Genomic DNA, 26531 nt, shown 5'->3' on the forward strand with positions numbered 1-26531 from the left:
GTGAGTGCCTCAGAGAACGTTCTGTGAATTCAGGTGGCTTCCTGGACACCCTCGTGGTTATCCGTGTCCCTTCCACTGCAAGACCGGTCCTAAACTCCTAAATCTCTCTGCACCCATCTGTACTATTACAGGTTTGGGTTGCAAACATCAGAACCCTCTCAGGTTGTTCAGTCAGAAAGATCATTGGTGAAGGACATTAGCAGTAGCATCAGGGGCTCTGGGGACTAGGAAGACTGGAGTGGGGGTGCTGTGGCAGAAATGCCCTTGGCCCCTAAGTGCCCATGCTGGTGGCCCCATCACACAGGTGCCAGGTGCTCTGGTCTTACTGTGGTCCCCAAGAGGCTGACCTGGGAGTAGGACTGGGGTGCAGGTGGTTTATTTGTGAGGTGATACCAAGAAGCCCTGGTCAGGAGCGGGGAAACCAAGGCAGAGAGAGAAGAACCTGGTGAAATTTGCCCAAAAGAGGAGGTTACCGTGTGGGTACCAGAGAGTCCCTCTGGGGCCCTCTGAGAAACCACAGGGAATGTGCCCCAGCATGGTGGCCCTGGAAGATGAGGATACTGGGTATGGAGGCTTCTGATCCCCAGGGGATTCAGTCAGCATGATTAAATCACGGGCTTGGGATGGAGAGGTTTTCCTGGATTACCCAGGTGAGTCCCATATAACCACAAGTGTCCTTAAAACTGGACAAAGAGGAGTCAGAAGGGGAATGATGTGTATGACAAGGACACAGCCCACCACCACTGGCTTTAAACACAGAGGAAGGGCCACAAGCCAAGGACTGAAGGCGGCCTCTAGGAGCTGAAGACGGTGGTGAGGCACTGGGCTCTCTAAAGCCTCCAGAAGGGAGCGCAACCCTGCTCTCACTGCAGCTCAGTGAGATAGATACCTGGCAGAGTTCTAGCCCACAGACTGTAAGACAGTAAATTTACGTTGTTTTAGGCCACTAAGTGTGTGGTGATTTGCTACAGCAGCAATAGAAAAGAAATACATTACGTAAGCCTGCATTCCTGCAAGTCCAGTGTGAAAACTCAGAAAATTACAGATTCCGAATACAAAAAAAGTGAAACCTATCCAGGGGAACCTGAAAAGAGATTGACGGTGACAGTGTGGCATGACCAGAAAGCAATCAGAACAGTAAGTCATCAGGCTTCAAGCTGTGACATGGAATAGATTCAAGAAATAGCATTAACAGTAAATTGCAAGGAAAAAGACAATCAGAAATGCTAGCGGTGAGGGAGTCAGGACTATGCAACGGACTCGAGGTCCAAATGAAGCAGTACGTGAAATGACCAGGCTGGCCTATTCCGTCTTGGAGACCTCCCATCAGACCCACCAGGCAACGGGGACTTGATTGGAGGTAGGAGTGGAAGAGGGCTTTGGGTTCATAGAGAACTTGAGGACAGGAGAAGGGTGGAGAAGGTGAGCCCCCTAGTGGCGTTCACATGACAACACACAACTCCCTGGCATGTGGGAATGAGAATCTTCACCTGCCTGCCCAGTGGTCCTGAGTGACCACACTCCCCTACCTTGGGTGTGGGGGCATTCGTGTTAAAGATCCTCAGTATCCTGGGGAAACTGGGAAGCTCCCCATGGGGCCAGAATAAGCCCTTGGGGTTAGGAAGCAGAAGGGAGGTGGAAGGTCCTGGGAGATGGGCAGCAGGACCCAGTCATGTAACCAGCCCTATGTGCTCAGACTGAGCCCTCAGGTGCTCTGATCCCTTCCCAGGAAGTGGCACTGGAGCCTGAGTCCTGGCCTGGTCCTGGAGCCTGTGGGAACAGCAGGGGCTGGGGCCAAGAGCACCTGAGTCAACACCAGGAAGACAGGCCCAGCCCAGTGGTAGCATTGGGTGAAGGCACCCAAGGCATGGCTTAGGAAGGAGAGCAGGACAGCTGACCGGGCTGCCCAGGGCCTGTGGGGACATGGGACCCAGAATAGGAGCCCCAGGCCCAATGCAGGCCTTGCTGTGGAGGTGGGGTGGGAAGTGTAATTCCCTCTTCCTGGAGCTCATGGCTCCGGAGTGAGGGAGCTCATGGCTCCAGACAGATCTGGGCCTCCTGGCCTGCCTGCAGTAACACCACCTCCTCATCAGGACAACAGCCAGTCCACAAATAAATGAACCGAATCAAGAAATATTCATACCTTACCTTTCCTCTAGGTTCCTAGGGCAGGCTGGCCGCAGAGCTGACCTAACTGGGAAAGGGGAGATGACCTGGGTGGGTAGGTTCTCTGAGGCCCTCTGCTGAGCAGCATGGGGCAGGGGGGCTGCTTCTGGCTCTAGGAGGACTCCTGGGGTGCCCCTTGGACAAAGTTCGTGATGGCCTCTGAAGGTCTCATCTCTCCTGACCCTCATGGTAGGGAGCGATTTCCAGACACTTGGGAGCACAGGGCTCTGCCCCTCTGAGGCTACTCTGCAATTTTGGACAGCAACCCCTGCCAGCCATGGGAGGAAGTTCCCGAGGCAACACTGATGAGCCCCTGGGTTCAGCCAGAACAGGAGACACCACCTGGTGCAAAGAGAATGAGGATGATGCTGCCCTTGGCCTGGCTGCTTCCTGCTCCAGGTGCAATTCCCTGGACCCTTCTATAGTTCACTTCGGCCCCACCCCCACCCCCAAAGGAGAAGTGGGCTGCAGCAGCTGCCCGGCCAGCCCCACCTACCATGGGCCTCCCTCCTTCACACCTGATCCCTCTCAGCATCTGCCTCCAGGGACCCTCAGAGACAAGTGAGTCCATCCCTTTTTACTCTAGGGCTCCTATCTGAAGAAACAGCTCTCTCGGGCTATAGGAAGACCCAGTGGGTGGCCCTGTGGGCATTATTTGGATTTAGACATGTCCCAAACTGTATAGCAGCCTGGGAGACACATCTGTCTTCCAAAGTGGCTGTACCAATTTTGTGTTTCCCCCAGCAATGAATGAGAGTTCAACTTAGTTTTCCATATCCAAAAATGTGTCCCCACCCTGTTGTGAGAAAGAAATGAGTTAATACATCAGTGCACACTTAGGTCTATACCGGCACAGAATGAGCACTATGCGTGTGCGAGCTGCTGTCGCCATTACCGTCGTCTGAGCCCAACCGGCAGGGCTGAGTGAGGAGGAGGGCTCCCATCTCCTGCGGCCCCAGTGTGAACACAGCGCCCAGATGGCGGACCATCTTACTCCCCCTTCCCCAGACTGGTGCTGGGACAGCCTGGCCCTCCCCCTCACCCACGGAGTGTCTTCGGCAGTGGTTTCAATGAAACATTATTTCCAAGTTCCATGTTTCATGGGACATTATTTACAAGATATATTAGTGGTCTTTATTTGTAAAAGAATTCTATGATCACAGGCTTTTGAAAAGGTTAGATTTTTTTCTCTTTTTAAAAAGATTTTATTTATTTATCTATAGAGGGGAAAGGAAGGAGAGAAGGAGAGGAATATCAATGTATGGTTCCCTCTCGTGAGTCCCCTGCTGGGAACTGGCCTGCAACCCAGGCATGTGCCCTGACTCGGAATTGAACCAGCAACCCTTTGATTCACAGCCCACACTCAATCCACTGAGCTACACTGGCCAGGGCAAATTGGGTTTTTTCTTGCGGGACTTTCTGGTGACTCTGATATACTACAATGCATCAGGCATCTGTAAGAGGAAATATTCCACAAACTTACTTCACCACGGAACCCTGGTTTTGGAGGAAGTTCATAACGGACTTGTGAGATGCTGCCCCATGGTCCCTAGGGCCAAGCTTGATCTTGACGACTTCCTTGGTCCCTCTTTCTTGTAGGACCCTGCATCAGACATCCTCCATCTTCTCAGGTGGAGTCTTCTACGGTAAAAACCGCATCCCTTTCAGCACCTGTCCCTGTCATGTGCCCCATCCAACAAGAGGGGGCGCTAGTGAGCTGAGATCGCACTGCCTAGGGTCCTGGCGCTCATCTCTGGGTTAGGAAGTGGAACCGAGTTCTGCGTCCTCATTGGATGTTTACTAAATAAAGCAAATATGTGAAAATGCAGCTAACTTAAGGTGACCGAAGCAATGCTTATTTACAATCTATGTCGTGATGACCCTGCCCCCTGCCTCCTGGTTCCCATCACACACATTCTCGGTCTCCAGGCTGAGCAGCCTTGCTCTTCAGAGTCCTTCTTCACTAATGTCTCCCTTTTTCTCCACCTCCTGGAGAGGTCTACGACTAGGCCCAAAGCCTCGTACCCAGACCATCTACCTGAAAAAGAAGCTCGTTTTTGTTTTAATGTGAGAAGTGGATTGTATTTGACTTGAAATAGAGTTTGCACACACCTTGTCTTTCTTAGTCTGATCATGCAGCTGCCCTGGACAACTGTTTAAGATAAGGGGAGAGCCCTGGCTGGTGTGTCTCAGTTGGTTGGGTGACGGCCTAAAAACCAAAAGGTTGCAGGTTCGATTCCCAGTCAGGGCACATGCCTGGGTTGTGGGTTCAGCCCCCAGTCGGGGCACATGCAAGAGGCAACTGATTGATGTTTCTTTCTCACATCAGTGCTTCTCTCCTTCTCTGTCCCCCTCCCTTCCCCTCTTTCTAGAATCAATTGAGAGAGAGAGAGAGACAGAGTGGGAGAAACAGTTCTGTCACTTTAGAATCAGACTTTTTTGTAAAGTAAAAATAACTTTATAAAAGTTATAAATCTGCAGTACTTTTATCATCTGGTAATTGTAAAAGTGCTGCATTCTGGTTAGAAAGGAGCATCAAAAGTATATTTGAAAATCACCAGAACCAAACTTAAAAAATATATTTTATATTATTTATTTATTTTTTTAGAGACAGGGAAAGGGGACAGGGCCCACAACCCAGGCGTGTGCCCTGACTGGGAATCAAACTGTGACCCTCTGGTTCACAGCCCGTGCTCAATCCACTGAGCTACACCAGCCAGTGTGGAATCAAACTTTTGAGCCATCTCTTGGTGTTAGACATTTGGGTTGTTGAAAATGTCATTAAAAACAATAACTCCATGCAAATCTTTGCTTATAAATCTTGGTGCATCTTTCTAACTAGTCCTCAGGATAACTCTCCTATGGGGGTAATGCTTAAGTAAAATAGACTGCATGTTTTTAAGGTTTTTAAGCCACGAGAAGGTTCCCAGCACACTCCCCTAGCAAATAAGAGAGACCCATTTCCCAAAGTGTTCCCGGCACTGAGGACTTCCACTTCTGTACCCTTTGTGAACTTGTAGGTTAAAAAGTGCATTTCAGGTTTTTTAAATCCCCACCCAAGGATACCTTTATTGATGAGAGAGAGAGAGAGATGTCGATGTGAGAGAGAAACCAAATGGTTGGCTCTCATACACACCCCGACTGGGGTCAAACCTGAAACCTAGGTATGCGCCTTGACCAGGAATCAAACCCGCAAACTTTCGAGGTGTGGGATGGCACTCCAACCAACTGAGCCGTCCAGCCAGGGGACATTTCAGTTTTTAAAAAGGTAATTACAGTCTTGGTAAAATCGATACAGTCTTGTAAAAAAAATGGAAGCAATATGAAAAAGAATGGAGAAAAAAAGTAGAAAAATGTCCTAAACCCCATGGTCTGGAAGTAAACATCGTTTTGTTTGAATGTTGTTCCAGAAATCTGTTTGGAAAGGCAGATTCGAGGACAGGCAGACGGAAAGGCGGCTGGGGTGTGGGGCAGGGCAGGGGCCGTTTCTCCAAGACACCTCCAAACTCTAGAAAACAACAAGGGGATGATGTGGTACAGCCTCTTGAAGCAAGGAGGCAGGTGGGGGTTGGACCTCGGTGGGGCTGGGGGTGGGGGATGGAGACCTCAGGTGGGATATTGCCTGTTGTTTAAGCCCCCACACTCAGAAGGCAGGAGACGAGGGAAGCCAGCCCTGTTAAGAGAAGGCCCCATTGTTCTGGGCTCCTGGCAGAGTGAGCTCTGGGACACACCCACACAGGGGATTATGGCCTTGTGAATGCCCAGTAAATCCTCTCATGGGATCAGGAGCCCTGATCCTGAGGGACAAAGGGCCTGTGTTGAGTCTTTCTCAGACTCAGGGCCAGCACTGGGCCAGGGGGGAGAAGAGGGTGGGTCTCCTCCAGGATCAGGGCCACCTACACAGGTGTGCATGAGTGTAGGCATGCATATGTGAGGAGTGTGCAAGCTCCTACACATAGGAGTAGTGGGCAAGACTGTGTGTGTAGGGTGCATCTGCGTGACTGTGTGTGCGCTGGCTCATCTGTCATAACAACGCTCATGGCTCTATGAAAATGTGCCTCATGCGTGCTTTCAAGCAGCTTCTGTCATTCCCTCTTTGTTCAGGCCAGAAACTGTCTCTTCCTCCAACTGCCCCCCAGGTAGTGCTTCCTGGATCCAGACAGACCCTTCTCTGGGCACCAAACCCTGCCGCCTGTTGCTGGGAAGAAGACACCTGAGTCGGCATCAGAATTCCCAAGAGTTCCCTCGGACTTCGACACAAGCCCCTTCGTGAGGCTTCCAGCCTCTGCTGCCAGAGCTGTGCCTGTGAGATCTTGAGCCTCTTCTGCCTCCTCCTCGCAGGAGGTGCCTGGGGCCTGGCATGTGAGGGCCTGAGCCCCAGGGATCCTCTCTGGGGGGGACCAGTCCAGGGCCAGGGCGCAGTTTTCAGGATAGAGCCCCTCTCTGCACTGGCCTCCCCGAAAGGGTGGTTGTTAAATGGAACCCCCCACTTCTCCCCAAAACCGCATGTGGCCAGTACCATGGACAGGGCTGTGACTGTTCCAAAGCAGGAAACACAGGGATCCCCAGGGTCCCCCGAATGTGTGGGTGAAAGACCGGGCCTAGGTTTTCTAAGTCTGAAACTCTTTGTTGCAAGGACTCATCTGTGCCTGTTGTTCCAAGGGCCCCAGCTACATGCAAATGGGTGGGTGGCGCTGTGTGCTGATGACACTCCTTTGACAGTTGACGGCACTGAAATGTTCCAGAATGTCCATGGGTCACAAGATGCTATTCTTCTTGAGAATTTTTGCTAACCATTTAAACATGGAAAGAGTGTTCTTCGCTCACAGGCTGTGCAGAACCAGGCAGATGGCCGGATTCGGCTACAAGCCACAGTGGCCGACCCCTGTCCTAGGGCCCTGGCATAGGTAATCCATTAGGTGCCAGCTGAACAGGGCCTCCACCCTGCCCCGCAGCCCTCCCTGACCGTCATCCCAATGAAACCCGCGTTTTCAGAGCCCGGGGAGGCCCCGCTCCCTGAGCAAGTCTCTCTGCGCACACACGAGCCCGTTCTGTTTTCCCGTGTGACCTGGTGGCCGGTGTCCTCGGGCAACGTGTCAGCGCAGCAGGAGTGCTCCGGTCCCTCTTCACACCGGTGTAGATATCCTGTCGTGTAGGCAACACCGTCATTTATTCAACCGGTCACCTCCAGAAGTAGAAGTCTGCTATTTCTAATCTGTGCTGCGAAGAAGGAAGCCGCAAAGCAAAACCTTGTACACCTGCCCATGTGGCGTCAAGTGGTCGGTTTTCAGGCCCTCAGCTGGAGAAGCATCTTGTTGAATTCCCATAATATCCTGTGAGTAGCTTCCACTGTTACCCACATATATCAAACAAAACAATCGAGGTGCACAGAGGTGACATGACCTCCCCAAATCATGTGACAAGTAAGAACGGAAGACAGGATTTGGACCTGGTCTGGCTCCAGCACCCAGGCCCACGAGCAGCCCCTACCTGTCTTGATGACCGTGATCCCGTGGTTCTTTCAAAAGAGTCAGGAGGCCCCGCGGACAGCCTTAGCTGCAGCGCCTCACGGAAAGCCTGGACTTGCGGCACCAGCAGGGGCCCCAGAACTTTAAGGAGACCCTGTTCCGTCCAGATACAGTCTGACCCCTTGGCCTAGCCTCAGGCGCCCTCAGAGGACTGGCCTGGAAGCTCACCTGTCCCCAAGCCTCTGTGCCTTCTGTCATGGCACCTGTGCTGTTGGGCACCTGACATCCCACTAAGGCAGGTCCATCCCCAGCTGCTCCCAGACTTGGCGCAGACAAAAAATTGCAGACAGATTCCAAGTGAGAGACCCTAGAGGGCCGGTGCCTGGAGTACCTCTTCTGCCTTGTGCAAGACACACAGAACTGTGTCATCCACTCCAGCTCTCTGGGGGTTTGTGGGGAGCTTGACCTGGGCTCCTGAGGGTCCAGGGGACACCAGGCTCTGTCCAGACCTGATTGAGGTGCTGAGCCCAACTGTGCACAAGGCAGGAGCCCTGGGCCCCTCGGGCCCTCTGTGGGCCTTCACCTGCAGCCCCCACGCGGTTGCATCCTGTCTGGCCATCCCAGGGAAGAGCTCTCGGCAGACTCTCCCCACCTTTGAAGTCAAGATCTCGTCCAGGTGCTGAGAAGAGAGACTCAGAGACGACAGCAAAATTTCTGCCACAGTCCTGCTTTGTTTGTGTAGGACCAGAGGCCAAGACGACAAAGAGCATGTCCGGGAGCCTCCCCCAGGATGGCTCTGGGGATTCCCCCAGGAAGAGCCCTCACTGACCAGCTCCTTTTTCTGTCCCATGGTGGCTTCCACTCCTTCCTTCTGGATGGGGGCCCACAGGGCCCTGGGAGGGTATAAAAGGCCGAGTAGAGGGTGCCAGCATTGAGTGACAAGACTTTTCTGACCAGGTAGGTCAGTGCTGCCCTCCCATGGAAGGGGCCTGGCAAGGTCAGGCAGGGCCCCTCTCTGAGAGCCCAGTGGGCTGTCCCCTCTCTCCAGGAGCCTCGGGACTCACCAGCCAGAAATCATGCTGCGGTGGCTGACCCTCGCCGTCCTCTGGAGCACCACCTGCTGGGCAGGACGTAAGTCTAGCGGGGTCTGCCTCCCCCCCCACCCATCCCCCCGGTGGCTACCCTCACCTCCTCCAACAAAGTCACCCCAGGGTCTGGGCCCCGCCCTTGACTGACTCTAGTTTCACAACTGTTTCATCTGCCTGACGGGGCTTTGTCCAGTTCTGCTCAAAGATAACTTATTACCATGTTACTTTTTCTCTCTCCCCTAACTCATTTTTTCGTCCATCTAGAGATGTTTGGGAGTGGAGGAGGCTGGAATTTCGGTACCGCCCCAGACTATGAAAATGATATAACTGGGATTCGGGTGTCTATAAGCCTTATAGGCATATTTAAGAGGTGAGTAGGAGCAGGGCGTGAAGTCCTATCACTGTGTCCCAACTCACACCACACACAGTCTTGGGGACTTGGGGAAGGGGGCTTAGCACCTCTTCTCCAACATCTTAACTGGGTTCCTGCTGGCTCTCGGAGGCCCATTGAGTCCCCGGAGCCAGGGAGCCGCCAGCCACCACCCTTCCATCCACTCCTTTCCTGCAGCTACCCCCTCTCCCCCTCTCCCCCTCTCCCCCTCTCCCCCCTCCCCCTCTCCTGCAAACCAGCCCCGCTTCTTCCGGTCTCCACCTGGAAGTCCAGACATTGCGTTCTGGGTTGGTCTAAAGAAGACAATAGATGATGCTTCTCCCTACTTTCTCCTTTCAACCCAGATTCAACTCAATCAAAAACAGCCTTTCAGTCTGAGAATGCCTTATGGAAAAACCAGGGAGAAGGTTAGGGTCAAGGAGGAAAGGAAGCGAGGGTCAGAGTGGACCGTGGCCAGAAGTGTGTAGAGGCAGAAAGCCCAGGGCCATTTCCCTAACGGTAGGGCAGTGTCCCTGCCCAAAGTCTGGGGCGAGTCTTTGATCTGCACTTAAAGGAGCCCCGGGACCGGGATGGGGAGGAGAAATAGGGCAAAGCGGCGGGTACCAAAGGGGGCAGAGCACAGGCAGGGGCGGTAGAGCAGGAGGCTCTGAGATAGGCACCAAGGTGGGAGGAAGGACACAGGCGAGCTCAGGTGAGCAAAGCTAGTGGAATTCCTCCAGGTGAGTTTGAGAAGTCACCTGCGTCTCAGGCCTGTGACCTGATCTGTTGGCGTGACTTGGGCTCAGAAAAGCCAAGCTTGGCTGGAGAGCAGCTCTCCTGCTCTGAGCAAGGGCGACAGCTGGCACCGCTTCAGGACCATGGGGACCTGGCACTGCGCAGAGCTCTCTACGCATGAGCTCAGCTCCCACTTCCAATAATCTCCCACTCTGCAGATGAGGAAACTGAGGCCAGCAGAGGCTGGGTAACAAGCCCCAGACCACTTCCAAAAGCAGCAGTACGGGGCCTTGAGAACAGCGTGTCTGGCTCGGGAACGCCAAGCCCTGTGTGCAAGGACCTATGCCTCAGTGACAGGGCCGGTCTCCCACAGGGGCTGAGGGCAGGAGTGGTGTGGGGGGTAGAGGACCTGGAGAATGGCGAGTCAGCCTGGATCCGGAGTGTTCAAATCTCCCACTTTCTCAGTATCCAGGTGAGATATGGATCCTCCTGGAGTGAAGCGTTCGGCGTCTCAGGTGGAAATTCCCAGGAATTCATCCTGTGGCCGGGCGAACACATTATAGGGGTGTACGGCTCGCATAAGATTTACCTCCGGCATCTGATCATATACACCGACTTTGGGCGCTGGGCCACTTTCGGGAAGGACGACGGCCGCAGCTTCGTCGTCTACCCCGACCAGCCTGGAAACGTGGTCACAGGACTCTTCGGCCAGTATCAGTTCCTTGGCATCACGGGCATCGGTTTTAATTGGGGTTATCCTCGAGTACAGGTGTCCACGGAAGCACCACAAAACCAAACAAGAAGTTGAGGGCTCCTGAACCTCAGGGATGGGGGCGTGGATCATCCTGCTGAGGCCGTCAGACTGGTGGTGGCTCCAGAACAGCCACATCAGGCACTGAATCAGAATCCAATAAATAAAGCTTCTGCAGGAACCGTGCATCGTTCTTGGGTGAGATTGTCGGGGACTTGGCCTCTGGATTGAGACTCAGTGAATGGAGCTGCAGGGTGAGACAAGAGTGAGGTCTGACACTCCATTCCCTGAGGATGCAAGACTGACCCGGGGCCGACTTCACAATCGTGGAGGTTTCTGGTCTCCAAGGGTGCTGCCCTCACCCCAGCCCACCTAGCTGGCCTCTGCTGGCCCAGGCTCAGTTCCAGGCTTCTCTGAGCGCACAAGGGGCCTCAGGGAAGCCGCTCATCCGTCACTCACTCGCTCATTCACTCGCTCTGCACACATTTGCCCAGATCTCACCCAGGCCAGGTTCTCCTGGCCTCTGGGGGTGTAGGGAAGAATCCAGGTGTTCTGCTGGAGGGCACCCCATGCAGGGTGATTGCAGAAGCAGACCAGATGGTGGCAGTTGGTTGTGGCTTCTGAGCTGATATGGAAACATGCAGGGTTTCACGCACAGGCACTTTCCCAAAGGTGTGGTGGCAGGCTGCTTCGCGGAAGCCTTCCTGGGTGAGGCAATGTCTGAGCTAAGTCCTAAAGACTGAGTGAGAACTGTGGAAACAGAGGGGAGGAGGTCATTCCAGGCACAGAGATCAACACAGGCAAAGAGGGGCGGGCAGAAGTAGAAAAGAACAGTGCTCCTTGAAGTTTGGTAAATTATTATAACAGCAATGGGAAACTAATGCAGACCCCAGACCTTGCATGTTCTTTGCATTCTCTTTCCCAAGCCTTGGATCCTATGTGAGCTCTTGCCAAGGTCTGAGTCCCAGGATCCTCCAGGGATGAGGCTTCCAAACACTTTGGACCCTGATCCACAGGAAGAAACATTTTATGTTGCGACACAAAGTACACACACATCCATCACACTGCGACAGCCAAACGGCGATGGTGCCAAGTGCCAGGCACCATCTCACCAGAACTCCCTGCTCACAGCAGCCTGTAAGGCCAGACCTCCACCACCACCATTTGCAAAAGGAAAAAACTGAGGCACAGAGAACACAGTGGCTGGATCTAGGTCGCCCAGCAGTACACGGCAGGAAAAGGTCCAACTCGTGTCAGTGTGGCTGCAAGGTCTGGGCTCAGAACCACAGGCCAAGGCAAAGACTTCCCAACCAATTCTCATCTCCCGGTGTGAGATAGAGCTGATGTGATTTTTCTCTGCTTTGATTTTAATTTTAAATGCTGGTTGAGATGACTTTGTGGCTCTTAACCTAGAGTCTGTGGAAAAAATTCAGGGAATCCATGAACTTGGATATGAAAAAAATGACCATATCTTTAGGACTATAAGACATACCAGATCACAAGGTGCACCTAGGTTTTAGAGGCAGAAAATGGGTGGGGGGATTTTTGAAGGAAAAAAATGTGGTAAAATATTTAATAACATAAATAACATCATATTTCACCAATCAGTATATATGTAAACTACATTTACTAGCCAGGTAAGCTTCAACCGGACTATAAGATGCACCCCCATCCCCCCAAGTTTGGGGTGGCAAGTGTGCCTTATAGTGGGAAAAATGCAGTACCTCCTTACTGTGTTTCACTGAAATTTTGTTTTCCCTTCAGGAACGAAAGTGACTTTGTTCACCTCATCAACAGTGCCTGGGACCTTGTCATATTAATTACGTTTGTCCCAGATATCTTGAACTATACACTCATCACTACTTCAAAATCATGGTGTTTTCAGGCTTGTCTTTTAATGTGTCAATAATAAAAGCATGGGCATTTATAGACTATGCATAGGAAAATTTTGGCGAGTGTATCTGAGGCAGCTCTGCAGGAGCCCCTGTCTTCCCAGGTCGTGGAGAATCCTCCCCGCCCCTCCCCACTTTGTCCTGCTCTGCCATGCTTGGGGGCCAGTGCTGCTGAGAAACTGATTTCTTGCCCTTGGCTTGCCCTTGCCCTTGGCTTGCAAAAAGGGAAACCTGTTTTTGAAACTACAGGGACTCTTGACCTCTTTCACAGGGGCTTACCTTCCTTGGGGCTGACAACTGCAAATGGAGGGGGAAGGGGACGCTGCTCCCTAACACCTCCTGGAGTGGCAACAGGGATGGTCAGAAACGGGACGATGTCGACTTGAAAAGCCTGCATAGCAGCCCTTACCTTGTGATAGGGATCAGATAGGATGAGAGGAGGAGGGTGAGGACAGTGGGAAAGGAGGAGGGAGGGGAGGAAGAAGAGGGGGTGAGAAGCAGACAGTGAACGGCACCGGCTCAGACTAATTCTGAAGCACAGTCGGTCACCCACTTCTTATTGGTGAAACGGTTCTCAGGAATTCCTCCATTCCTGGGGGAAGAATTCCAATAAGGAATTCTTATTTGCTGAGTTCCAGCAGCAAACCCAGCGCGTCCTCCCTGCCAAGCTGTGCCTGGCACTGCGGAGTCAGGTGTTGATTGAGACGCCCCACCTGTTCTCAGGGTGCAGTCCTTGCATAGTGCCCGAGTCCAGGGCCAGAACCCTGGTGTGGGAGCTTGGGGGATCCCAAGCCCACTCTCTTTGGTGACAAGGACAACAGGGGCTCACGCATGTGCAGAACCCTGTATTCAACACGGACACTCGGGGTCGCCCTGGCCATGCGGGTTGGTGCTCGTCGGAGTCACCTCCTCCCCAGTCCTGCCAGGTTAGCCAGCGCACCTGGCAGCGAGGATGCTGCCTGCGGTGGGACCCAGAACCCTCGGGAGGCCCGGCTGGCACACTTTCCCCGCAGCGGTCGTCAACTTCTTGGTCACCGTGGTGGACACCTGAGCGGACGACTTCTTCAGGACGCAACGCCACTTGAAGCCGATCCCAGAGAGGCAAGAGTGCTGGCCCTTGGCTGACAGGAGTTGCTGCCCGGCGGCGGCGGGAGAGTGGATATCCAAAGGCAGCCTGTTGCCCCCTGGTGGTGCTTCAGCGCAGGTGCTGGATGCAGAAGCGCAAGCGCGCTCTGCGGGCCACCACTGCGATGCGCTCGCCTGCCCACAGCATAAATTGCTGTGCCGGACCGATCCGGGCTCTGTACCACCGGCTCTGATGCCCCCAAACCTCAGCTAGAATCTGGGAAGGAGGCTGACTCACTGGCCGGGTCCAGCGCCACACCTGCTCCCAGCTCGGCCAGCCCCACAGCTAGGAAGTCTTCCTGTCACCTGCCTAGTTTCTGAGCTGGACTGGTGCCTGGTTTATCTAGTGAGAATGGCCAGTTCTTTCCCTTTCACAGCAACCCTCCAGCTCCAGGGCTTCCCGCCGGGGCTTCTCCGATTCATTACGTGCACTTCTGTCTCCTGGACAGGTGCTTTTTGCTCACCTGATATCCAGACCAGTGATCACGGGCACTCCAAAAATTTCGGAGCTTTTTTTGCAACACACCCCTCCTCCTCAGTCCCCAAATAGTCTTGCGGAGAGTGTGGGCATGAGACCCACAACTGTGGTCAGGTGTTCCCCAGCTGCCTCCCAGTCTATTCCTGTGTGTCTTAGTGGGTCCAGTGGACAGCTGCAAGCTAGCTGGGGTAGAGGCCAAAGGGGGGAACTGACAGCAGTGGCCTCCTGCAGTCCAGGCGCGAGACACTCTCTAAGAGTGTGTGGCAGCTTTCTGAGTGAGGTCTTCCTCCTGTGGCCCCCTCCATACCCACCCAGAGTGAGGCCGAGGCCGCTACGCTGAGCTCTTTGGACCCACACCTTCACCTGAGCCCTATGGCTCCCAGGGGGATCTTGACCCAAGTTGAGCCAGCCATTCTCAGAGTCAGTGATGGGCAAGTCAGGTTTTCATATGGTGTCACATGTGGATAGAGGGGCCGTGGAACAGCCTGTCCACCAAGGGGCTGAAAACTGATGAACCGAGCACAGCGAAAGATGGGGCCATGGCCTGAATGACCTTTCAGCCAGGCCCTAGACTTTCTAAATCAGCTCTTCCTGCTCTCACACTCCAAGACATATCCCAAATAGGAATGCTAGATAAAATGCAGGACACTCAGTTAAATTTGAATTTCAGATTCACAATGAATAATGTTTTGTATAAGTATATATCAGACATTGTATTTTTTAAAAGTATAACTATGTCCCAAATATTCCTTTTTTATAGCATAAGCATATCCCAAATTCTCAATAGGGCATATTTATACTAAAAAATTGTGTGTATCTGAAACTTATATTTAATGGGGCCTACTGTATTTTGATTTGCTGAATTTGGCAACTCTAACCGAAGACACTTTGGGCGCTGTGAGAGGAGAGGCTACTGGTGGGAACAGTCAGGACAGAGCCAGTCAGGGGCGACTGTGGCTCTAGGACAGAGCAAGGGACAGACCGGGGAAACAGAACCGCACGTGATGAAGCCTCTGTTGCACACAACCAGGGGTGTTAAGGGACCAGGAACACCCCAGAAAAGGGATCCTTCAGACATTCCCATCCTGACACTCGTCAGCCCGATGACCCAAGTCTTACTCAGCCCTTTATGGATCCCTCATCCGCATGAAGATCCTGACCCCCTGGGTCTCCCTCTGCTATTCTCCCCTTACGTAGAAGTGGGAGCCTTGCATCTCTGAAGGCAGATGCATATCAGGGGGAGTGGGGCAGGAAGTGAGGGGCAGGACAGTCCCGGGGCCAGGGACCACATCTGCAAATGTCTGGTCCAGCTCTGCCTTCAGCAGGCGTGGAGGCCAGGGTTTTGTGCTGGGTAGTTAAGGAAAGGGAGGGGCAGAGTCTTCCCCTGGGCGCTGCAGGTAGGACTGGAGAAGACCGAGGGTCAGGAACAACAGCGTGGCTTTGAGGCGGTGCCCCAGGACTTGGGCCTTGGGGTCAGGAGTGACAGACTTTGAGATAACTTCAGGGGAGGCTCTGGGGAAGAGAGGTCAGGTGTGAGGTGCCATGGTCCGGCCGCAGCAGGGTCCAGGGATTCCTGAAAGGTGGGTAAGGCGTCGGCGATGGGTAACAGACGACGACATGCCTCAAAGGACAGTGAAGCTCTGTTCCGTTTATTGCAAGTACAAGCAGGTTTTTATATTTTCATTTTTGGTAGTGATGAACATTTACAGGTGCCTAGCATGACAGTTAAGCAGAAAAAATCAATACAAAGGTACCCAGGGAAAGTACAATAATTTCCATAGTTTCAGTTATGTTAAACAAAAGTTGTTTTGACCAGGAAAACCATTAATCAGACAATTTGAAATAGCTCTGTGTATAGAGTTTGAATGTCTTATTGTTTATTGAAGTTCTCAGAGTTTGTCATGGGGCACAAGGTACGCTAGACCGAGCAGAGGTTAGGAAACTCATAAGCCTATGTGATGTCTGACTTAGCTATCTATCTTTCTGTCTAAAATATTTTTTTATGTACTATGGACTCTAACTCCTTGGTAACTGTTTCTACATGCTTAGTTTGTAGTAGCTAACCAGCTTCTCCTGTTTCTTTACCTGTCTAATTCTAATTGATATATATTCTTATTCAAGGTAAAGGAGGGGCTGTTATTCTAACAACTTTAGACATTCAGGGGCTATTTCATTAAAGGGGATTTGCCTCAGGACTTACTTAAGGGGGGCTGCCTTGGGTATTCCAGGCCCCCTACTAGCTGATATCATCTTATCCTGCAGTTGCTTAATCAGGTCAGAGAAGGAGGTGTTATTTCCCCTGAATTCACTGGACACTGTGGGCCCTTCCTCCTTTGGGGCGTCAGAGGAGGTGTTATTTTGGAGAAAGGCCAAGGTGATATTGTTCTCAGCCTGACTTAGCTGCTGTTCAGCTCTGAGAATGGTCAGCATTTCTAGGAGATTCCAAATTTGCAGAAAGGTAAAGGTTAGAATACCAAGAGACAGCAAGCTTAAAATGGACACCACGTATCCATTCACACCACGTCCGCCAGGCCGGAACACGCTTCTGTGAAGTCATAGTCCCCATGCCATGACTTTGTCAGCCGACATGGTTAGCATTGGACATGGCAGTGAGGGGTCCTGCAACCCCTGGAGGTGGTGTGAAGGGAACTGAGGGGAACCTTCTTTTCTACAGATTTCAGGGCTTAATGAGAAGACGGAGTCCAGGGCTGTGTCACCCTGGGCGACCTGTGTGGCTGCTCAGACAGGCCCCGCCTAGTCAGGTGCTGTGCGTCACTATCCTGAAATTCATCATACATTTTGATCAGTGGGACTCACGTTTTCTTTCTTTTAAAAAAATTTGTATTAATTGATTTTTTAGAGACAAAGAGAAACATCGACCTGCTGTCTACCCATTTACGCACCCATTGGTTGACTCTTGTGCCTGCCCCAACCAGGGATCAAACCCGCAACCCCAGGGCACCAGGATGATGCTCCAGCCAACTTAGCTACCTGGCCGGGGTGGGGGCCTCACATTTTCATTTTACACTGGGCCCCCCAAAGTCTGCAGCCCGCCCTGGAAGAAACTGTTTCCCAAGCTCATCCCTGCTCCCCCACTCGGTCTCCAGGTGGGTCAAATTCCACTTCCCTTTCCCTTCCAGCCGGCAGCCACATCCACCACCAGCGGGGCCTCAGACTGCCCGCTCTTGGCAGGGAGTCCATTCGGGGTGTCCTTGTTGCTCAGTATTTGTATTCCTGTCCACAGGCTCTCAGAAAAGTGAGTCCCACAGCACAGATCAAGCCCATGGAATACCGGAAGAGCCAATGAGGGTTAAGGAGAACTGACCAACGGAGGTGAAGGATGGTCCAAAACCAAGGGAAGCGTGCAGAGTCCTGGGCCTGCAGAGGAGGAAAAAAGTGGACAGGACTTGCTTGAGATGACGTCCACGAGATCAGAGACAGAGAAGCAACTGCCCAGGGCAGAAGGCCGGCCGCACAGAATGCTTGAGACAAGCCCCCTGTCCTTCCTGCATTTGGGTGAATTTGCTTAAGCTCTTTTTAGATTCCCTGCTTAAAAGATCTCTTCCATTGCTGGGTCCAAGAACTCCCAGTAATGCCCACTGATGGAGCACCCACTTGGACCAGGCCTCCCAACCTTATGGTTTTGCCTACTTCTCCTGAAGTGATCCTATGGAGAATTTTGTTATTCAACTGTATTCTTTCTGATTTTTTTCTATATTTTTAATCAGCTTTATTGAAGCATAATTTACATATAATAAAATGCATCTATGATAATAGTACAGTTTTATGACTTTTGACAAATGTGTACACCTATGTAACAACACACTCAAAATGCAGAAAGTGACTGTCACCCCACTAAGGTCCCTTGGTGTCCCTTGGCACTCAGTTCCCTCTCAAATTCAGTTCCAGGTAATCTGTCTGCTTCTTGTCGCTATGAATTAGTTTTGCCTTTTTGAAAATTTCATAAAAAGAAAATTATACGCTCTATAGTCTTTTGTGTTAGGTTTTTTCATTCAATATTATGATTTTGAGATTACCTGTTACTTGTATTTCAGTAATGTGTTCCTTTTTTTTAAAATATTTTATTTATTTATCTTTTTAGAGGGGAAGGGAAGGAGAGAGGAAAGAAACATCAATGTATGGTTGCTTCTCGTGCATCCCCTGCAGGGAACTGGCCCCTGCCGGAAACTGGCCTACAACCTAAGCATGTGCCCTGACTGGGAATCGAACCGCGATCGTCTGGTTCGCAGGCCCGCGCTCAATCCACTGAGCTACACCAGCCAGGGCTCAGTAATGTGTTCCTTTTGTATTGCTAAGTAGCATTTCATTTAATTTATACTTCATTTAATGCACCCGCTTACCGGCTGATGAATATTTGGTTTGTTTATTTCGGGCCACTATGAATAAAGCTTCTATGAACATTTGTACACGAATTTTTGTATAGATGTAAGTTTTCATTCCCCTTTGGTAAATATTGAGGGGAGCACCTGGTGATGACTCACAGGGTAAGTATCTGTTCAAGTTGGTAAGAAACTGCCAAGTCGCTTCCAAAGCACCAGTTGTATTCCCACCAGCAACGTGGGAGTGTCCCAGTGGCTCCACATCCTTGCCCACACTTGGCATTGTCAGTCAGTTACATTTGGGCCACCCGTGAACTAATGATGAGTGTCTTTCTCATCTTTCTCAAATAATGAGGTGTATACTGCCCACTCACACAGCTTCCTTCCTGAAGTCTCATCCCAAAATTTTGTCTAGCTGTTTGATTTTTTTTATATACTGAACTCCTTTCTTCTGGCTGTTATGTTGGAACATCAGTCGAAGAGAGGACCTAGTGAGTGGCCGGCAGCCCAGCAGTGGGCTCTTCCCACTTCGACTGTTTACTTCTGCCTGGACTCACCCACCGGCCTCACCAGTCACAGAAATGCAAACCAGTGTGGCCAGGGGTGGCATTGTCTCTTGTGCTGCAGAAGATGGAGTTTCTCTGAGGCCTTCATTTTCTCTTTTGAAAACATTTTTTAAAAATCCTCACCTAAGGATATGTTTATTAATTTTAGAGAGAAAGGAAGGTAGAGAGAGAGAAAAACATTGACAGGTTGCCTCTCGTAAGTGCTGCAACCAGGGATTGAACCCATAACCTAGGTATATGCCCTTACTGGGAATCGAACCCGCAACTTTTGGTGTAAGGGACAACACTCCAACCAACTGAGCCACCAGCCAGGGCTTAATTTTCTTGCTTGAAGTATAAAATGTCCTTGCTACCTTGACGTAAAAGTCATTAGATTAATGACTTAAAAACATTTCCAAGTTCCAAAGTTGGCAAAATAGAAAAAAACATTTTGGCAGCAGGGAAAGAGAAAATAGAAATTGAAATCAACTCTTCTATGAAATATACTTTTTAAATATTCCTTTTCCTATTAATAAGTTATGTATTTAGCCCTGGCCAGGTGGCTCAGTCGGTTGGCGCGCTGTCCCATACACTGAAGGGTTCCCGGTGGTAGTTCAGTCCCTTGTCGGGGCACATGCAGAAGGCAACTGATAAAGGTTTCTCTCTCACATCGATGTTCTCTCTCTCTCTCTCTCTCTCTCTCTTAATCAATAAACATATCCTTGGGGTGAGAATTAAAAACAAATCATTCATGTATATCGAAGAAATTAGCAAATTGATCAACACTGAAAAGAAGTGTCCCTACCCAGAGGTACTCGCTGTTGACATTTTAATGTTTCTCATTCCAGAATTTTTAAAATGCACTTAGACATAAAAAAAGGGTTTCAGTTTGATAAACAGAACACCCAGCGGTTGAAGTGGGCTTCAGGGATGGAAGAATTCCTCCGAGCATGAGAGGAGGTGTCCAGGACGAAACGTTTCGGAAGGAGACTTGGAACCTGAGAGAAGCTGCCGGAGAGGTCGGACTGGTGTGTTCTGGCGGCCGCTGAAGCTGAGGATTGAGACACCTGAGGGAGGGGAGGAGGGGACCAGTTGAGACAATAATGAGAAATTCTGCAGTAAAAGGGACTGGTTCCGGAGTGCTGCTTTTGGAAACTGGTTTCTGCTGAAGTGTTTTGTGATGTGTGCCACGAAGTCAGTGATTTGGATCTTTTTCCTGGAATGAGGAAATGGATGCATGGACGGATGGACAGAACTCCATTGTTCACCCTACACCTGCATCAGCCTCTCTTGATGCCCAATAGTTTCACAATTGTTACCTCACTTAACCTGACAGGGGACTCAAGACTTGGAAACTTTTAGTTTCAGGTAAAAAGTTATAAGTCTAGCAAGTAATGCATATGTTAAAGCTTTTGTTTCAGATCCTACAGCAAAGGCCCACCCTGGCTCCTGAGAAAACAGCCAACCTCCTGGGGCACTGCTGGAGACCACCACCTGGGGACAAGTGGAGGCAACCAGGCCACTGTGTTCCAGGGAGAGCAGACGACCACCCACCCCTGGGAATGGCTAACCGCCCAGGACAGGAATATTGCAGTTTTTTCTACCTGACCCTCCCTGAATCTCAAAACCCCTCACCATACCTTGTTTATTCCCTGCTATAAAAACCTTGTCCTGGAAAGAGAGGGGAAGACAGCCTGTTAGGCTGCGAATGCGCCATCTTCTCAGATTGCCAGCCATCTGAATAAAGCACCATAGAGATTCAATCCCTGTCTCTGCTTATTGGGTTTGGTAGTGACAGGCAGCACAAACACCAGCATCTTTTCTGGTTTCAAATCCTCATAAGCACCTGTGGGATGGGTATTACTCTTCTGTTTTTACAGAGGAGGAAACCCAGGATGAGAGAGTTTAAGTAATTTACCCAGGGAGTTGTAGAATTTAAACCCAAATCCCACCATCCTCCTGCTCAAGAGTCAGCCCAGTGCCCACCATCATCCTTTCCTGAGTGTCCCTGCACCCCAGGTGCCCGATCACTTTAGCGCTCACATAACACAGGGGTTTCCCAGAGGTTTCTTTCCACTGCTTGGGACTGGGGAACTAGGGCCCAGGGCCACGCAGTGCCTCTGGCAGAACAGCCACGCCCCTGTGAATTCCTTCCCAATGATTTAACTACAAGTTCCAAGATAAGGCCTGGGCCTGACTGGAGGCCCCCGTCCAAGCTGAGGAAGGAACGTTCATCCTGCCCTTAGTTCTTGCTCCTAAACCATCTGGCTTTTGGACAGAAGTCAGCCCATCAGCCTTCCGGAACAACTGAGTAAATTATGATCACTTCCTTATCCAGATACCTGCTTGGCCCGACAAGGGACGTCTGTGTGTTGGCCATGAATTGTTTCTTCTTCTTACACAACACTAGAGCGTGCACCTCCTGACTGCGGCTCCCGGCTGCTGACTTGTCCTTGAGCTGTGTCACTAATCCCAGGGCCTGACAGAGGCTCACCAGGCTGCATGGACTGCCAGCTGCTGGGGGTTCCCCTAAAAGACACTCCACTGGCAGTCAGGATGAGCCAGGAAGCCAGGTGCTGAGAGGAGCTGCTGGAGGTGGTATAGCAACCCCCACCCCCACGCCTTTTCCCAGGTGCCAGGACCCACACTACTCCCCCCGCCCAGGCACCAAGAGGACCTCTTTGTTGCAGTCAGCTGGATTCGGGTAGAGTTTTATAAGCACAACTGTCCATCTTCTAAATCCTCTACAAATACCACCTGTGGGCAGAGCCAGGGAAAGGGAAGACAAAGGGGGCTTGTGCTTGTATTGCAGTGAAGGTCAGGCTGAAAAACGCTTTCTGTGAGTTTCTCTTGGTTCAGGCTCCTTCCTTCTAACTCACTGTTGGCAGCAGTGAGGGACATTGGGGAGGAGGCGAGGGAGCTGAGGCAGCGTCACTGGGGGAGGTGGTGTGGTTTGGGCTGTCTACAGCCAGAAAATGTGGATGGGATCTGAGGGAAGACACACACACACACACAAATATACGCACAGAGAGACACACAGCCTAGGCACCGGCATCTGGGCAAGAGTGGGTCCTGGCACAGGGCTACGTGGTGTGGAGGCCCTGGTCAGTTGTCATTTGGGGAGATGGAGGAATTGAGATTTCTGAGATGTCTTGGGCTCATGCAAGGGAGACTTGCCAAATAAAAGGTTAGGCACAAATAGAAAAAAATTGAGGGTTTTCTTTTTGTTTTAATCCATCACCATCCCCTTCTCACTGCTTTCTGGAATGGGGTTACTATGAAGAAAGAGCCAGAGAATTCATTAGCAAAATAACACAGGAAAGTTATTAGTGAGCAGAAGTTATTGGACAATACAAGGAAGCAGAGAGTTTGGAAACCTCCCGACCTGGACCTGGACCTGGACCTGGACCTGGATGCGGAGTTCCTTTGGGTCCAGCGAGGCCCAACCAGGAAGTGGCCCTCCCTGTGAAGGCAGAGGGGCATGGATGAGGCAGGGTGAAGGGGAATGGGAGGGGGAGCAGGGGGCAGAGCTCTGAAGACAACTCCATGGAGAAAAGGAACAACCATTCCAGGACATCCTCGGTGTGTTTAAGAGACAACAAGCCTTTTGGGGCAGCAGTCTGGTCTCAGTCCTCTCAAGCTTAACCCAGAAGCTGCCCAGGCTTGTCTGGCCCCTGGAACAGCAGAGGCTGCATAGTTGACAAGTTCACTGACCATGAGCCATCCTCTCCCTCTCTCTGGGGCTGACGATGCCCGTCAGTCCTCAGCTCTTGACTTTGAACCTGGAGAGTCGGTAAAATGTTTCAGTTGCCTCCAAGGAGGGAGAGAAACACGGGAGACACAGGTCATCCCCAACAGCCCTCATTGGCTAACGGGACTAAAAGCAGGACCACCTTATCTCGTAAGGCTGTGGGAGTTTATTGCAAGGAATTCCCAGTGCGTCTCTCCTCATGAAAATGCTGAACGGGCTCTCACAGGCATGGCTCTGTCCCTGCTTCTAAGACTCTGCCAGGGGGTGCTGGCCACCAAGTGGGTAACAGTTCCCAGAGTCCCTGTGGACTGGCCTTGTGTCACCAGAATGGAGGGTAGGAGGTGGTAGAGTCACCGCTGGCCAGAGCTGGGAGATGAAGGCCTAAAATGGCCAGATGGTAGCCATGGTGACCATACAAGGGGGCGAGAGATGAAAAATCATGGGGCTTCAGAAACTGGGGCTCTTGGATTAGCTAGGTCATTACTGAGGTGACTAATATAGGGTCCAGCTTTTTGGACATTTATGAGAACATTAGCAGCTACACCAGGGCAGGAACCACCCAAGACCGTCTCAAGCACGTGAAGACAGGCAGGGACCATAATGGTGAACGTGTGCAGGAGGCGCGCCAGGTCAATCTGCCCGGGGCGGTGCTTCGTACACTTTCTCTGGTGAAGAGCTATTTTTCTCAATAAACTACAGTCGATCTGCTCAGGAAGAGTCAGGCTATGATAACACACACCAGAGGCTGGAAGTTTAAACAACAGGAATTTATTTTCTTATAGTTCTGGCAGCTGGAAGTCTGAGATCAAGGTGTCAGTGGGTTGGATTCTCCGAGGCTGCCCTCCTCGGTTTGCAGACGGCCACCATCTGTGGCGTCCTTGCAGGACCTTCCCTGGGTGCCCAGCACGCGTCTGTGTCCAAATTTCTTCTTCTTAAAAGGACACCAGGTAGCCCTGGCTGGTGTGGTTTGATGGACTGAGTGCCTGCCTGTGAACCAAAGGCTCGCCAGTTCGATTCCCAGTCAGGGCACATGCCTAGGTTGTGGGCCAGGTCTCCAGTGGGGGGCGCACGAGAGGCAACCACACACTGATGTTTCTCTCCTCCTCTTTCTCCCTCCCTTCCCCTCTGTCTAAAAATAAATAAATAAACTGTGTTTTTTTAAAAGGATACCAGGTATATTGGATTAGGGCCCATCCATACGACCTCATTTTACCTTAATTTGAATCATGTAAGGACCCTCCCAGTTGTGCTAATATTAGACTAGTGAGCACCACTGTGGTAGAAAAAAGAGGTGATAGGACCTTTTTTGTGTGTGGACTGTTAAGGTCTGAGCTGACCTGAGACCCACTGACATGCAAATCTGAGTGACGGTGTAAGTAAGTTATAATAGGGCCAAGGAGCAAGTCTAAAAGGAATTCTGTCTTTACCCTTGTGGGGGGTCCCCAGTGAAAGGGCCACTACTTCCTGGTATGCAGATTCAATGCAGTACCTTTTTTTTTTTTTTAAAGATTTTATTTATTTATTTATCTTTAGAGGGGAAGGAGAGAAGAAGAGAAACATCAATGTATGGTTGCCTTTCGTGCATCCCCTGCTGGGAGTTAGCCTGCAAGGAACCAGCCTGCAACCCAGGCATGTGCCCTAACTGGGAATCGAACCGCGATCGTCTGGTTCGCAAGCCCACGCTCAATCCACTGAGCTACGCCAGCCAGGGCTCAATGCAGTACCTTTTGGCTACGTACCACCATACATAGGCCTGGTGACAAACAGTGCCAGCCCAGGTGAGTCTCAGTAGCATTTCCTGGAACCCCTATCATCGAACAGGAAATTTAAAAGACCTTACTCACACATGGGAAATTTAAAGCAACTAAAAGGACTGAGTGCAAAACCTACCAACAGGAGGAAAACACAAGAAACGGGAGTAAAACCCAACGGGAAATAAAGTATAAAATAGCCCTAGCCAGTGTGGCTCAGAGGGTTGGAACATCATCCTGGAAACTGAAAAGTCGCGGGTTCGATTTCTGGTCCGGGCACACGCCTAGGCTGTGGATTTGGTCCCCAGGCAGGGTGTGTGCTCGAGACAACAAATTGATATTTCTCCCTCGAATCTATGTTTCTCTCCCCACCTCTCTCCCCTCCCTTCCCCTTGCTCAATAAGCATGTCCTTGGGTGAAGATTAAAAAAGAGCATAAAATAGCTGAATCGAATACAGTTAAGAGACCGGTCATGAAATCCGAATTTAGTGAGGTTTGATGGTCTTAGTCCTTCCCTGGTAAATCGGGATGGTTCGCTGGGCCCACTAACAGGAAGTAAGCCCCACGTGAGCCAGGGCGCACACAAGCATCTGAGGCATCCAGCACAGCCTGTGGCCGAAGCTAGAAGCCCTTTGGACGTGACGCTCGGGCACTCTGCTCTGGAAAATGATCACTGGGCCGTGAATGGGACCTTTAAGACCTCCGACCTTAGGTCCCACATGTAGGACACCAGGGCAGGGCTGGCAGTGACCTAGATGAGCAACAGCATCAGCAGGTCACGGGAGAGGAGCTGGGGGTGGGTCTGTCAGACTGCGGGGGCCCCTGATCATCAGCATCGCCACTCGATCTTGACCCAAGCCACAGAACCAAATTGGACTTTCCGGTTCTCACGGGACTAGTCTATTCGGACCGAGTAAACCTAGGACTCGGACAATTCGTGGACGGAGCGGGGCAGTCTGAAGAGAGAATGAAGTCCTGCTAATGAGAGAGCGCGGTGCTCGCGTGATTCATTAGAGAAACAAACGAGATCTGTCTGCATCGTCCACCGCACAGACGAAATGGGTCATCCTTCTTACCATTGACTCATGAAATATAACATTTGCTATTTGGCCAGGCCATTTTTCTGCACACTGACTACACCAGTGTTGGTGAGATAAAGATCTAACCTCTAATAAACTCAAAATATTTCTTGGGCGAGAGAGTCTAGTAAACAGTAAAAACAGAATATGACAAATACAGGGACAGAGGCTTATCTTCTAGCTATGTGTGTTTGGGAGGAAGCAATAAACACAGAACAAATAAAATATATGTTACACAGTAATCATTGTCCTGGAAAAAGAGAAAGCAAGGAAAGAAGCAAGCGGGGAGGAGAACACTGCTCTTGTAAACAGGATGGTGAGTGACATGGTGATATTTGAGTGAGGCCTGTAGGAAGTGAGGGAGTGAGCCACGCAGTCGCATGGAGGAAGGGGAAACTGCAAGTGCAAAGGCCCTGAGGCAGGAGCATGCTTGTTGTGTTCCAGAATACAGCTGGAGCCAACGCAGCTGGAGCTCAGGGAGCGAGGAGGGCAGAGGTGAGAAGCGAGGCCAGAAAGGTGATGTCATTTCCTGTGAGTAAAATGAGCAGCCATCAGAGGGTGTTGAATAGAAGAATGACAGGCTACGACTTAGGATTTAAGAGAACCGCTCTGCCTGCTGTGCTGAGAATGGACTGGCGGGAGCGACAGCAGAAGCAGGAGGACCAGGTAGGGGCTGTTCTAGAAATCCAGGGTAAAGAGGAGAGTGGCTTGGGCCAGCAAGGGACAAAGTGGCCAGAGTGGGACATAATTTTTATTTATCTTTAGAGGGGAAGGGAAAGAGAGAGGGAGAGCAACATCAATGTATGGTTGCCTGTTGTGTGTCCCCTGCTGGGAACCGGAACCAGGCCTCTAACCCAGGCATGTGTCCTGACTGGGAATCGAACCGCAATGATGTGGTTCGGAGGCCCGCGCTCAATCCACTGAGCTACACCAGCCAGGGCCAGAGTGGGACATAATTTGAAGGTAGAGTAGAACGAATAGGGTTTGCAGAT

The 26531-nt window shown here is 51.2% G+C and overlaps 1 protein-coding gene and 1 long non-coding RNA gene across 3 annotated transcripts; one reads left to right on the forward strand and one right to left on the reverse strand.

The window, feature by feature from the left end:
• Positions 1–8484: 8484 nt before the first annotated feature.
• Positions 8485–10759, forward strand: ZG16B (zymogen granule protein 16B). 2 transcript variants are annotated; one of them, XM_037043444.1, is made up of 4 exons: positions 8485–8591; positions 8683–8765; positions 8987–9092; positions 10293–10759. In XM_037043444.1, exons 2-4 carry the CDS (start codon positions 8711–8713, stop codon positions 10633–10635), a joined length of 504 nt encoding a protein of 167 aa, XP_036899339.1. In that variant the 5' UTR covers positions 8485–8591; positions 8683–8710; the 3' UTR covers positions 10636–10759. The 2 variants fall into 2 exon arrangements, with proteins under 2 accessions (XP_036899339.1, XP_036899340.1); XM_037043445.1 differs by lacking the exon at positions 8485–8591 and having other exon boundaries at positions 8606–8765.
• Positions 10581–12542, reverse strand: LOC118985106 (uncharacterized). Its single transcript, XR_005066056.1, has 2 exons — positions 11080–12542; positions 10581–10825 (listed from the first exon to the last, which is right to left on the reverse strand). It is a non-coding gene; the product is annotated as an uncharacterized LOC118985106 (long non-coding RNA).
• Between the last annotated feature and the right edge of the window lie 13989 nt (positions 12543–26531).

The sequence above is a fragment of the Sturnira hondurensis genome, unplaced genomic scaffold, assembly GCF_014824575.4.
Source record: "Sturnira hondurensis isolate 20B ecotype Veracruz unplaced genomic scaffold, ASM1482457v3 Scaffold0004089, whole genome shotgun sequence".
NCBI lineage: Eukaryota > Metazoa > Chordata > Mammalia > Chiroptera > Phyllostomidae > Sturnira > Sturnira hondurensis.